This window comes from Halichoeres trimaculatus, unplaced genomic scaffold (genome assembly GCF_033239565.1).
Source record: "Halichoeres trimaculatus isolate MK-OKI-2021-1 unplaced genomic scaffold, fHalTri1.1 fHalTri1_scaffold_18, whole genome shotgun sequence".
Taxonomy (NCBI): Eukaryota; Metazoa; Chordata; class Actinopteri; order Labriformes; family Labridae; genus Halichoeres; species Halichoeres trimaculatus.
The window spans coordinates 23,951,563-23,966,700 of NW_027437196.1; the positions used below are offsets into that span (position 1 = coordinate 23,951,563).

The window sequence follows — 15,138 nt, forward strand, 5'->3', positions numbered from 1 at the left end:
TATTCATTTGCTTTCATTTTTATTCAAATAGCTTCAGCAACCTTGACCTTCAGTTGCCCGGATTTCAATGCCAAAGCTAGCATGTCTGGAATGTAATCCGGTGTGCTGGATGTGTTTTTGTGCTTGTGGCTATTGTAATGAGTCTGCTCAGGTCTGCCGGTGTTTGACATTACCTTGGCAGCAGCATTTTGGAAGGTGCTTTTTCTGTAATGGAAGAGCTCAGCTGTGGCTGTCTTATTATAAGAGGCCTCTTATTAGCGGCTCAGGTTTAGCGGAGGGGAAGGTTAGGGGTGAGGGCGGAATGAAGTGAGACCAGAATAAAAAACACTGTGTTGGTGTGTGGCACAAGTCCAAGAGACACAACAACTCACACAACTGAAGGTCTATCATCCAGAATCTGTGGATCACACCATCCAACACAAGTGTCTGCTCATTGATCAGTGTGGAAAACATTTTGTTTATCAGTCGTTTGAAGTGGTGCTCCATTAGTGACAGTAAGATTAATGTAACTAACTATTTCTACTGATACAAGATACTGTACAATAGTAAAACTTGAAGCTAAACAAGAGTTTCGGTCTTATCAGTAGTCTTATTAAACCCAATATGAGCCACATTAACCTGACAAGTCCAGAAAAATGTCTCATTACAGACGTTTTAAGGACAAAAATGATGCCTAAATTGCTTGTGAAGATTAAAAAAAATACCAATGGGGAAAGAAAAAAATGCACTTGTTCAGCTTCTTCTGTATTATTCTCATATCAAGAAACTTGAGAAGAAGATTTCTCTTACCTCACTGGCAGATTTAAGAAGCAATTCAGGCGTCAATTTTGTTTTCAAATATCTTGAAATTAGACTTTTTTTTTTCTTTCTTTTTTTCTGGACTACTGAAGTTAATATGACTCATATTATGTCTAGTAAAATGATTTTTCACCAGAGACCTTTCACATTTGAAATGGTACAGTACCGATGCCTGGTACCTGGCAATTGATATCAGTATTCAACAGAACCTATTTTCGGTACTTTTTTTGTTTTTGTGTTAAAAAGTATCAAATAGTTTAATAAGAATTTTTTTTTTTACATATTTATTCTTCAATATATAACCTTGCAATGCTGTGTTCATGTCCAGCATGGAAAATCGCCTACTCTCACAGTCTCAAGAATGCGTTTAGGGACCTAAACATGGTACCTTTCAATTTTATGTAAATTGGTACCTGGTACTTTTGGCAGAACTTGGTCGGTACCTATGAAAGTACTCAATTCGGTACCCATCCCTATTTTTCACCCCAAATTTTTCACACTCTAAATAGCACTGTAGCCGTTTTTTATCACAGGACACAGATATGAGAACTTCAACTCATTTTATAATGTTTTTCTCATCCTGACAACCGAGTCTAAATTATTTGTCTTAACTGTTGACCCTCTTGGGGCGTCAGTACCTCCTCCTGTATTAGAGTCAGCGTTATGTCTGCTCACACAAAAAAGTGAGCTAGCTCAAAGTTTATTTCACTCCAATTTAAATAAACCAAGTCACATTGATATTTTTTGCTACAATTTTTTTTTTTTTTCATTAGAGTCATCTATGCTTTGATTCCTATCCCTCACAGTGTTTTAGCACTGGAGCAGTATGCCATAAAGCAGGCCCAAAGCCACCACTGGTGCCACATGAACTGCTGCCGCTAACCATACTGTGTGAACTGTCCACAGGATTAGCCACGCTGAAAATGCAGAGTGCTGTAGTCAATCTGACTTCTGTTGCTGTGAGACACAGTGCTCAGCATCTCTGGATACCTCCTGTCACCTCTTAGATTGTGAGTGGCCGTTCACTGCCCCAGGAGTGAACCAAGCTCACACGCCCGAGTCAAAAACTGGGCAGTTCAGTTCACCATTAATGTAAATATGAGCCTGTTTATGAACGTGTTCATTTTTACTTGTTCACACAAAACACTGGTTATGGTCATCCCTTAAAGTAAACCCTCTTCTTCCTTTTCAGGGCAGAGGAGCCCATGCCTACCGGAGTCTTCCTCGAGATGCGAGTGGCTGGTCCACTCAGTTCCAGAGAGAAATGACTCGATCGTCACTGAGCGCCAACCATCCTATGGTGGACCGCTGGCTGGATAGACAAGAACAGGTATGAGACAGATGCATTTCAACACAGGAACACAATTTTTTTCTGAACTCTAAAGTTTCACACACGTAGTCTTCAGAGGTGTGGTGTGTGACAGCCATGTTGCCTAAGTAACACGCACCACTGTGGGACAGAAATATGTCTGTCATCCACTGATGAGTCAACATTATGACCACCATCAGGTGAAGATAATAACACTGATCATCACATCACCTGTCATGGCACCTGTCATTGCGTGGGTGTTGAAGAGCAAGTGAACATTTTGTCCTCTGAGTTTTATGTGAAGGAGTCAGAGACGTGGATGAGGACGTGAACAGGTTGTGCGAGGGCGAGGGTGAGGTTGTGATGGCTAGACCTGTGGTCAAGAAACCGTGATAAGGAAAGGTCAAAATATCAACACTTATGGTTAGATTGCATATTTCATCGATTATTGTAAAGATATCAACAAATATGTGGGTTGAATTTTATATGGAAGCATAAAAAAAAGGAAAACTGGTGAATCAGTGACAGGATTATAAACAGCCATGTCAATAAGGATCAGACAGATGTCTTTTAAACTAAACTCTTCACTGTTCATATCAATTCAATTCAATACTGTTTACAGACAGAAAAAGGCAGTTTAACAGAGACTGCTGCATCGATGCCTCACGTTCCAACAACATCAAGCTCACAGGAATAACTTCAAAATAAAATAATTTCCTGTAACACAGGAATAATGAGTCAAATTATCACCGTGGCAGTATATGCTTTGGATCATGAGTATATTGTCTATTAGCACTTCTCCTTAACTCGGAACACTAAGAAACAGATAATCACTGTATCTGACTGATTGATATCTCTAACAACATTTCACAACATGCCAATCGTTTTTTTTTGTTGTTGTTGTTGTTTTTTTTAATTGAACATTTTTTTTTTTTTTTTTTTTTTGTCACTGGTACCAATTTCCAGGTACCTGGTACTGGTACTGTATCATTTCAAATGTGAAAGGCACCCATCTGTTGTCCGTGATTATCTTAACAACGGTACTGTTGTACTGTTATATTTGCATGTGTGAGGCGGAGCGTAACGTCACTGTTTTCACTGGAAACTCCAGCTTGCTGTTTACATGGAAAAAAAAGTGGCTGCAGTGTTTCAGAAAAATATCCACTCTGGAGGCTGCTTTGGAGGCCCTGTTAACACGACAACGTTTTATATGAAAACGCCAAAACGCTGAGAAAAAAATCAGCGGACTGAAAATGCTGTAGTAAGCATGCCAGGCCTGTAGGTGGCGCTATAAATGTCTTGTCCAAAGCCGCTTTTGAGAGATTTCCACCGAAGTAGAGTTTAGCTGATCATCCAGTGTTTATGGGGATACTAAGCGCAAAAGTGGAGCAACAGATGCACGTTTTGTTGAAAGACAGTCAGCAGGTTCAGCAGACTCAGGGACGATTGTCACAGCAGTACTGTTGTCCTGTTGTCCTGTTGTCCTGTTGTATGCATGAAGCACGAAGCAGAGTGTAACATCATCATTTCCACTGAAAACACCAGCTTATTCTTTACACGGCAACAGTGCCGGCAGCGTTTCAGGAAAATCCCACCCTGGAGGCTGTTTTCAAAAGTTTGCATTTTTGCCTTGCATTTTTCCATTGTGTTTCTGTGTAAACGCGAGGCTAAAACGCAACAAAACTTTTGCGTTTCACCCTAAAACCATTGTCGTGTAAACAGCCCTCAAAAGTTTGCGTTTTAGATTGGCTAAAATGCTGTTTCTGTGTAAACAAGTGGCCTAAACGCAACAAAAAAAATCTTTCAATTTTAAATGGCCCCTTTATTGACATGGCCACCGACTTCTTTACATCTCAACTGATAATGTGCTTTAACATTGCTTGACACATTCATCACTTTACACCCCATCTATTGACAGAGGATGGTTCTGCAGGGGACCATCAGTATTAAGTCATCACATTCATGCTATGTCACTGGGAGCAATGTGGGGCTCATTGTCTTGCCCACAAACCTTTAATTGTGATGATAGACTCTTCCTCTGAGCCACAGAGAACCAAATCAATCAAACTGTAGACGACCAAGTCTGATCCACGGAGGCCCCAGCATGAAGCCTCCAGGAGGTAATGGATCTGCTACCAACATCTTGAGTTCCAGCTGATCTGGTCCCCGTGTTTGCACTATTTCCATGTCTCTTTGTTTCACACTGTACGACTTTTTGTCATAATGCCTTGCCAAAATGTTACAGCAGTGGTTTGAACAGTAGTGACAGGAAACACTGGCGTGATTACTGCCCACAGCCCAGGACATCTCGAAACACGATCCACAGCTGACATCAGACTTCATACTTTTCTTTATGAAGTAACAACGTGTAAGTCATCGCAGCCTCGTCCCCTCACTTCACACCTCCTCGCTCTGTCGGCGCTTTGTGATTGTCTCACTCTGCGACGGGTCCCTCTCCTCCTCAGCCTGTCAGAGCAGAGGAAAAATGTTCCCTTTAAAAGTTATTAAAAGTGACAGAGGCTCTCTGCAGAGAGAGCAGGACTGACCTTGGGAGGTGTCAGACACGCAGAGCTGTGCGTGAAGAGGATTTCTTCCAGTAATGTGTGTCAGTCTCTGCCGATCACTGCGCGCTCTGACATCTGTGGGAGGTGTTTAATAGATCCCTCCTACAGGTTAAGGAAGAAAAAGAGCAGAGACAGGGTGTGAGATTATTGAACTGTGGGAAGAGGTGTGTGAGTGGAGTAATTTAAGAGATAATAAAAGAGTCTGGATGAGGAAGCGTTGATTGAAACGGGTTGCCGTTGACATATTTCATAAACAACTCTGTGTGATGTGTTCATCTGGTCAGCTTGGATTATGGCTGCAATGTGGATTTCTTTCTGGTTTAACAGTTTATTTGAAAATCCATCCTGGTGAAAGCTGAGGTATGAGGGTTTATGTCACTGATGGAGGCCTCCGCACCTGTGAAGACTGCTGAGTTCTGTTACATGGTGGTGAAAGTCTGAGAATAAAAAATCTAACTGTAAAACTTACCACAAAAACTTTTTCGAACCATTCGTCTCTGAGCTACCTCTAACCTTGTACTCTTAGTTTTATGATTTTTAGACTCAATGGTACTTACAAAATGAACCTCAATGTTCAAATCAGGGGCATGGAAAAAGTAATTGTTTGCATCTAAAACTAGACTGAAGTCAATTTACCTCACTGTTGGTGTGTCTCTGTAATTTGTTTTCCTCTGCAGCCTGTGACCCTCTGACATCAGGATTTCTGGCTGATTTTCATAGCTGTATCATATAAACAGCTTCATTATCATCTTCAGCCTAACACAAACATTTGTCTGTGGTTTGGCTCAGTGGTTAAACTGTGTACCCGTAGAGCAGAGGCCACAGTCCTCAACGCAGTGAACACTGGTTCAACTCCATGACCATGACCTTTAGCTGATTTGTCTTCCTCTGCCTTCTGTCTCTTTTCACCTCTCATATTTAATGGATTTATAATAGGGAAGAACAAAATATTACTGTCAGCCATGCATGAAACATTTGCCATCACTGAGGGGTCACATTCTGTCCTAAAGTCAATATTTCTGTTGATGAAAAATTGAGATATCTGACTCTATCAAGAATATGATTTAACAAAATGCTTATTGATGAAATTTACATTGAATAAATAAAACTTCAACTCTTTGGAAGTCATTTTGAGTCCCTTTGGGGATCAACCTTTCCGCCCCGGCATGACAAACCTCCTCTGAGTCCTTTAAATAAGAGGACAGAAAGAGATAAGTAGCGTGAAGAAGAAGAGAAAACAAGGGAATTGTCAGATTTTAATACAAAGAAAAGCCATAAGAGGTGTGGTTAAGCCGTGACCCTGCTCCCAAACATTGCTAAAAGCATCAATTAATGAAAGTTTATCAAAGAAAACAGTTCTCCACTTAAAATATCATTTTTTAATATTATTTTTTATTTAATTTTATTATATTGTATCACATATATTTTGTTTAAAAAATAAATAAAGAATAAAAATAAAGTAATAAAATATTGAATATTAAAATTAATATAGAAATCTTACCAAGTGAATTTGTCTAATCTTAGTCAAAATATCTGTTTACAAAGAAGAACCAAAACCTTACAAGCCTACGTATTCATCATATGTGAAAATATTTGTAGCTCAAGGCAAGATTTCATCGACTGTTATCAGAAAATATGGCGGCAGAAAAAAAACATTTTGATGAATAAAGTTTAACTTGTGCAGCCATTTATTTTCTTATACCATCAAAAAGTTGTTATTTTTGGCTGAAAGTATCTTAAAATAAAACTAATATCTGGACTTGTCAGGTTGCTGTTGCTCATTTAAGTGTGATAAGATGTTTTGATGAGAAATTGGTTGAAAACGCTCAGAACAATATGAGTCTTTAGCTTATGTTTTGAAGTTATTATCTGGAACCTTTATCCTTCATACTAGCCTATTTCATCAAACTGTTAAAGGGATTTTTAAACTAAGCAGCCCCAGTGGAAAACAAACAAACAAACATGCTTTTACGTGTCTAACAACAATAACAAACACTGGAAATAACTTCACAGAAATAAATGGTTTTATCCCTGATGCTGTGGTTTGCTTACCACAGGTCATGTTGAGGCCTCAGCTTTAAACTCAGTTTGTTTCATTACCAGTTCAAACTTCCCACAGCAGCTTTAATGAATAACAGCAGGAGTGCCACAGTGTGTGAATAATCCCCTTCCACCTGGTGGCTAATTCTTGGTTCAATCTGTGTCTTTGTAATCTGACAGCGGTTTGACACAAATGATTCACAAAACACAAATCCGCTCATTAGAGGTGACACAGCCGAGCTTTCAAAGAGGCACCTTGTCGCCTCATTGTGTCTTTGCTCGACTCACTGTATCTTCGTCTTGATCGCTGCTTCCCCCACACACACACACACACACACTCACACACACTTACACATCACAGTCTGATATTTTGTCTTCTTTGTCTGTTTGATTGGCACGTTGAACAGCTGTATGATATGATGAAAATACAACACGTGGGTTCATTAAAAACAATTGTGATCAGTTTCTGCAGACTGAAAGAGATAATGAGGGAGCTCATGCATATACACCGAGGCTTTAGGAAAATCACTCTAATTAGCTGTAGTTTGTTTATCATGGATTATTTGTCTCTTTTTCTTTATTGTTCTGCTTCTTAAGTAAAAGATTAAAGAAAGAAAAAACAGGAGAGAAAACTGAAAGTACAGCACATCAAACTCCATTCAGTCAAATAAGAAAAGAATACTCTTTACTTTGGAGACGTAAACACGAGTGGGTGTCTGAATCCTCTGCAGCGGCTTTTGCATTTTTTCATTATTCTTCATAATGTGTTCTTTCTTTTATAAATCCAAATGTTTTTAGGGATCTTCTTCACAAAGTGCAGATTTTTTTCTGTTTCTTCTGCTGCTAAATCTGAGCGAATGAATCCAAAGGAGAACCTAAATCCCCAGGCTGACGCAAAGGGTTAAGTGTACTCACTGCACAACATTCAGCATATCTGTGCTGTTTGCACAAAGTCAAATGAGGCGTAATGCATCCATTTTGGCAGGATTGGTGCTTTTGTGAATAAATGAATGAGCCTCATTGCAAAACATGTTAATGCACAGGTACAGTGAAACATGAACTGTGTGCTGGGAGTTCATGGTAACAGTATGATCTAAGTTAGTACATATCTACAAGTTAAGTCTGTTAAATAACTCTGATATAACTATTGTTAATTCAGGGTTATATCTCCAGATAACTTATTTCCAAATTCGGCAAAAGTCACCCTTTTATGTTATGGGTTAAAAGCCATCAATGTTAACTATAATGTGAATGCCTGAAAGAAGCTGCAACTAAGAGGTGGTCGGTGTAGTTCAGCCCGTCCTCTAACATCGACTCCTTTCCTTCTATGGCTGAAGTAGGTGAAGCAGATCTGCACTGCACGGCACCGTTTGATACACTCAAAGTGCTTTACTTCACCATTTATATTTAAGCAGGCCTTTCCGCCCCCCTGCTATGAATCAAGAATGTGAAGTCAGGTCGACTAAAACCCACACGTTGACTCCAACCCTAAAAATACCAGAGAGGCTGTTCAACTCACAGAGGCATGTGAGGCTGGAGTGTGCAGAGTGGTTGTGTCAGAGTTTAGATTGTTAAACTTGAATGTAGTTAAGTCTATAGAAAACAATCTTTAGAATCTGACCTGTTTAGAGGTGATGTGTATAAAGCCCCTAGACCCAAAATATCTAAAAATAATTACAAAAGTTAAAAAAAAATGAAAAGAAAGCTAGATAAAGAAAATCAAACTAGCAAAGAAGTTAAAAGTGGAAAACAGACTGAGGATTGCATTTACCTACCTCTTTGTCAGCTCTTATTTGCCGACAAACAGTGAAAAACAAAACATCTTTGCTCAAAAAGTATGAATAACCAAGGAGTTTTTATGAATTAAAATTTAACGAGATGACGTGGCTACAGCTGAAAAAATGTGAGACACAAGACAGATTAAAAAAGTCTGTGAAATCCTGAAACTCTGACTGAAGAGCTTTCATCAAATCAACTTTGCAGGAGACAAAAGATGTGAAGATTATTTTAAGATTACCAAACGACTACTTCATCAAATGAGGTATAATGCATCCGTTTTTGGCAATTGTCAGATTTTAATACGAAGAAAAGTTGTAAGAGGTGTAGGGATGGGTACCGAGTCAGGTATTTTTATAGGTACCCACTGAATTCTGTCAAAAGTACTGGGTACAGATTCATGTAAAATCAAAAGGTACCATGTTTAGGTACCTAAATGCATCCTTGTGACCATGAGGGAGTGGAAGAGTAGGTGATTTTTCATGCTGAACATGAATGCAACATTGTAAAGTTATATATTGAAGAAGAAATATGTTAAATTAGAAATTTTATTATTCAACAATTTTATATTTTTTACCACATAAACACACAAAAAAATGGTACTGTTGAGTACCGGTACCTATTGCCAGGTAACAAGCATCGGTACTGTATTGTTTCAAATGTGAAAGGTACCCATCCCTAAAGATGTGTGGTAAAGCCATGACCCTGCTCCTAAACTTTGCTAAAAGCATCAATAAATGAAAGTTTATCAAAGGAAACAGTTCTCCAATTCAAATATTCAAATCAAAGTAGTAATCTTACCAAGTGTATTTGTCTAATCTTAGTCAAAATATCTGTTTACAAAGAAGAAGCAAAACCTTACCATAGTCCACTTTAAACACTCATACTGAGAGTTTAATGCTTAAAGAAGGGATTTAAGAAGTTGAGCTAACTTTGCTAGCCTAATTTCCTCTAACAGACATAAGCCACAAAAGTCCTCTGAATTACTCACACTTCGTGTTTTAAACTAGTCTCAGGCATTTTGCAAATGTCCCATCACTTGCTGCGTAGTTAGATGAAGATTTTTATGTTTCCTGTGCTCGCTGTGGTTAACGGACTGACGTTGTGAACTTCGCCTCTGCGCGCTGATTACAAGGTCCCTCGTGTTTATCCAAGCAGTCTATAAACTCGCTACAGTGTCAGACTGTTTCATCCAAGACTTAAGGAGCTCCAGGCCCTGAATCCCTCGCCAAACTTCCACAGTTACACACACACATACACACACACTGCTCACCAAATGTAGCGTGGAAAAATGCATGCTCCATCAGCCTATACGGGCAAAGGCTTTATGAGTTATTCTTTATATAAACAGCTGACATTAACGCTATCCTATTATCCCACTGATGAATGCTAATGGGCCTTCTCGCTTAGCATCTCACACACACACACACACACACACACACACACACACACACACACACACACACTGGGAACTGGCTGAGTGCCTCTCTACTGTATTATGTTCTGGCCTTGATGAGGAGCTGGAGGCCATCAGAGCTGAATCGGGCGCTCTGACACCAGCTGTCAATCAAAGAAGGATTCAAACCAATCAATCTGGCTCATACAGAGGGATGGTTTAGAGTTAAAATGTTTCATAGAGATTTTTTATGATAAAACTGATCATAATGTGTTATTCATAAAATATATTCAAACAATAGCTCTGTCTGAATGATCTAAGAGCCTTAAATGAGTCCGTATTTGCTGGCTTTTATTACGCTGCAGCTGTTGAAATGGCAGCTTTGTGTCTGAACCAAATAAAAACAGATAATGATTTAGAGCGAGAGCGAAAAGCAAAGCGTTACATAACCGAGTCAACAACATGTGTTAGTGAAAACAGCTCTGATCAGACATCTTTGATCAGGCCTCAAACCGTCGGAGAGCCTCCCTCTCTTTGTTGACTAAATGAGACACCTTGTCTGGCGAGTTTTAAAGGAAACCAAAGTGGCGAGGTGCCCGGCTAAATCGTGGAGGCAGCGTGATGAAAGGAGATGAGTCCGTTCAACTTCAAGCCGCTAAAGGAGCAGCGTGAACACACTCCTCTCCTTTTCTATTCTTACATCAAACAAACACAGACTGGCATCTCTGAACTGATTTGTCAACACGTTGTTATTTTGTTTTTCTTCTCCTCTGCCTGCTGCTGTCTCTTGAGTAGAAGTCTACAGATGTTGAATTGTGTCGCTGGTCTTCAAAGAACGCTGCTTTTTGTAGTGTTGAGCTGTGTCCACTGACCCTGATGTTTGCACCTGCAGTTCATTTGTTTCTTTCAAGCTAAACGCAGTGTGAGGTTCCAGTGCTTAGACCCTCAATTCAAAGCAGGGGCGACATCAAGGGTGGGCCCAACGGTCCCAGGCCCACCCACTTCCTGACAGGCCCAACTCAAACTTTTCTTTGATTTTTTTTTTCCTTTCTTTCTTTCTTTCTTTCTTTCTTTCTTTCTTTCTTTCTTTCTTTCTTTTTAAATGTTTTTTAAAGAGGGATACTATAAAATATTTCCATCTTAAGCTGATTTTGTTGTTGTTAAATAACATGTCTTTATAAAATAAGCCAAGTTTGGCAATCTTTTGGCCTGTTGGTAAAAAAGTTATGAATCATTAAGTCTCGTAGGACTAGAGGATGACTTTTTTTTGTTTTTTCAAATTTCACCGTGGTTAATATTGCTGCTTCTACAGCCTAATACATGGAAAGTTGAAGCGGCGCAGCCTATTGGTGCACTACTCTTTGGCCGACCACTGAGAGCCATTGCTGCCTGATGCACTTAATTTTTTTTTAAATATCAAAGGTTTAAAAAGTAACCAAGTCTGCTTTAAAATGTACATTGTGACAGTACATTTCTACATTTATATCTACATAGTAAGAGTTATTTACTAACTTTGGTAATTAAGGCCTGCCCTAAAGTGAAATCCTGGCTCCATCCCTGGTTCGAAGATGCCCGAAGCAGATTTTTGTTGCTGCCTTCTCTGTTGCAAGTAGTTCAACTCTTAGAGCACCACACAACGGTCAGATAATAAGGGGAGTTCATCAGGACAATTTAGTTAACCTAGCAATAGTAAGTACTGGGAAGAGGTGCTCTGAGACTGAGGTTGTGGCATTGCTAGATAGTGGACAGGGGTCTGTGGCTGTTTGCTTCTTGTCGTTTTCCACTCTCCCTTCTGTGTTCTATGCTATCCTTTGTCCCATCCTCTGAATAAAGAGATGAAAGCCTCACAAATAAGCTTTTTAAACAAAGTTTGTAATGGTCAAATGAGACAGCTCAACTTCATTGTCACAACAGCTATTTATGGTGGGTCAAAGGTGGAGAGCTGGGATATGTTTGGGGTCAAAGTTTGAAGTAGCTTTCATCATATCTGGGCTTTATATTGACCTCATGACACCATGTCTACTAGCCAGCTGTGGCTCGGTAGTAATCCCAGTTGTCTCTCTGTCTGGAGGTCGACGGTTCCTGCATCAAGCAATGTGTGAATGCATCTAAAAGGGTTTGGGTGAATATTTAATAAGCATACATCGCATCCTCTGCCGCCAGTGTATATACATGCTATATGAACATGGGGAGGTAAGATATAGTGTGTTAGCGCTTTGAGCATTCATGACACTGGAAATATATATAGGTTCTTAATTTATTCAAAATATAATGTCTGCATTCATTAAAATCTCAGAATCAGAATGTGATCATCAGGGTAAACATTTAAAAAAATGATAAATAAATAATTCAATAAACACAGTAAAATATGACACTAGAACCCTTGGGCAAATCAAATCTGGGAAAAGTTACCATTCCATTCTTTGTGCTTTTGTCGGTGAGTGAAGTTCCTCTGCTCTCCTGACTAGCTCGTTGCTAAAGCCCACACATTGTGCAGACCCCGAGGCAAGCTGCAGGCAATGTTAGAGCAGCTGAGCGTGGAGAGAAAACACAGCAATAACCCCAAAACTCTGCCTGAGTGACACAGTCTCTCTTTTTTCTGTCCCCGTGTCTGCACCTGTCTCTCTGTGACTTAGAGACTGTTCAACTCTGAACTCTCACCCCATCCATCCCTTGTCTCTTCCTCCTGTATCTGCAGTGTTTGTCTGAGCCAGTGTTCTCAGCTCAGATGAATCCAAGCCTATGTGTGACAGAGAGCAGGTTGGATGTTTTGTTTTGTGCAGGAGATTGTACAGGAGAACAGGAACCCACATTCCAGAGGAGTGCAGTCAGTCTGTCTCTGAAATCCTGTGTCTGCAGGGAGGGACTTGTACTCATCATGGAGCTGCTTCTTGATTCTTTTTGAAACACAGATAGAAAAAAAAAGATGCAGGAGAAGATTTGTGCATGTTGGATAGAGCAACTACAGTCCATCCATTGCTCTTCAAACCCATGTAGTTTTTGGTTGCTGTAGGTGCTGTTGTGTTTTGATATAAACTTTAAAACACGTCTCGGCCTCCACAGCTGAAAATGAAGCCAGTGTGGAAGTGCAAAATAAAGGCAGATCCTCTGGTGTCCACTTGAGGCTGTCTTTAAAAGCAGAAATCTACATCAGGTCCCAGATAAAACAAACCCCTTCTTACAAGCAGAAGTTAACATGTTTGCAGCCTAATGTGAAGAATAAAGCCCAGAAATGCTTCATATGTGTGGGTGTGGCTGAGTTGATGGACAGGTGAGTATTTAGTGGGAGTTTACCAGGAGTCTAAAGACTTTCTTCAGCTCTACCTCTTTGTCTGTTTCACTCCTGTGCTTCATGGAGCCCCTTAAGCAGCTGAAGAATGAAGTCACTGAGATTATATCCATGTTTGTATGGCCTCTACACCAACAACAGGAACAGCAACAGCCACTAAAAGGACACTCCAAAGCAGTGATCCTGAACTGAGTTGTGTGCCTTTGCCTGGACAAAAAACTAAAGGGTAGGGAAAAAAATAAAATAAAATGTGGTTTTATGTTAAGGGGGATTTTTAATGCAGTAGAGTGCTTTCTGAGTACACTCCTTAACAGTAGGTGGCAATAAGTCCCTGTAATGCTAATTGACGTCCACCATTTTACAGTATAGAACAGGCATGGGCAAACTACGGCCCGGGGCCACATGCGGCCTGTTAAACGTTTTAACCCGGCCCGCCGAACTTAAAAAAATTAAATGAATAAATCTTATTAATGTTTTATTTTCCCTGCAATTCTGATGTTTTCTATATAGAGAGTTCACATTTTATATCAAAATATCACACGAACAATTTTGACACAATCTTTTATTATTTTTTGTTTTTTCATTTTTAAAACCAGGACAGAAAAACCACATTTTTCTGTTTTTCTGTTTTTCTGTAATTCAATTTTTCGGTTTTGGTTTTAAAACAGAAAAACAAAAAAGCAAGTCAGTTTTTTTCGTTTTTTTAGATTTTGTTTTGAAACAGAATAACAAAAGAACGAACCATACACGGATTAGGAATTCCATTATAATTCCATTCCATTGAGGTGTGTGCACAAAAAAGAATGACGCCATCGAAATTGGCACATAATACATGTATTGTACCCTCTCAGGTTCAAACTGCATCATCTCTTCATTAAAAACATTTGGGAAGTTTAAAAATCTCCAGGTTGGTCAAACTGTTCTGCTAGAAAAACTGAAGTTTACACGTCAGCTGCTGAGTATTTTGTAAATGAACTACAATAAAAGATACTTCAGCCTCTTAAATACACAATGTCTGCATGTGTGGTTTTTATTGTCCATACAAAGACGTCACTGAATACACTAATTGCTCATTCTTTACATGTCAGACCCTTTTAACCGCTCCCCTATGATTGCTGTGTAAATGGCAGCTCACAGGAGACTCCCCAGTCCAGCTGTGGACCTGAATGAGAACAATGGAGGTCTGGATTCTCACAATGGCCACTCCTCTGTTAAGTAGCCAGCGCCCCTGAACTCCAACCTTAGCTTCATTGCATCTGTCAGATGGGAGCAAGCCTATTTTCTACCTTCAGGATGCCTTGGGCTCCTAGCTTTGTGAATACAGCCACATTCTTAACTAACATATTGGTATTGTACATTATGTCGGTGATCTGTGCTTTTATAGCTGCTTGTTTTCCGCTCTGGACTCTAATTGATTTAACTTAACCCTTAAATGCAAAGCATAACTCACAAATAAGAGACAAGGGACAACAAAAATGGCTTCATAAGGCTTAAATTAAATAAATAAAGATTAACCCTGCACACAAATCACAGTAAAACCACACCATAGTGTGTCAGTGCTTCTGTCATGAGTGTGTGTTTGGAGACACGGAGCAGGTAATACACACAAACAGCTGTTACAGCCCGGTTATTAAATCGAGGGCACGGAAATAGATTGTTAATCTGCAATTATAAAGAACACCTTATTTAATATCTCATTATTAATTGAACACTGATAATCATGGTGAGCATTCACATGTGTCTGTGTCATATTAATGACCAAGACTACGTGCACAGAAGAATTCCCCTGAGAGGAATTCAGATTAGTGCCTGTGTAGATCTTAAAGATGCGCAGTTTTAAAGGCTATATTTCATAAAAAAATAGCATGGATTTACTGTTTGACTTTTGCTGACAATTTTGCAGTTTGTTATATTCAAGCTTAACTGCTTGAAGCTGGCTCCAGAAACACGGGACATCCCATTAACG

The 15,138-nt window shown here is 39.5% G+C and overlaps 1 protein-coding gene across 2 annotated transcripts in view; it reads left to right on the forward strand.

The window, feature by feature from the left end:
• LOC141807267 (partitioning defective 3 homolog) overlaps positions 1-15,138 on the forward strand; it is a 540,268-nt gene that overhangs the window by 224,677 nt on the left and 300,453 nt on the right. For both annotated transcript variants that reach the window (XM_074693146.1, XM_074693147.1), the window contains exon 5: positions 1,991-2,128. In XM_074693146.1, the coding sequence (XP_074549247.1) occupies positions 1,991-2,128 (138 nt within the window). The remainder of the gene's footprint in view (positions 1-1,990; positions 2,129-15,138) is intronic.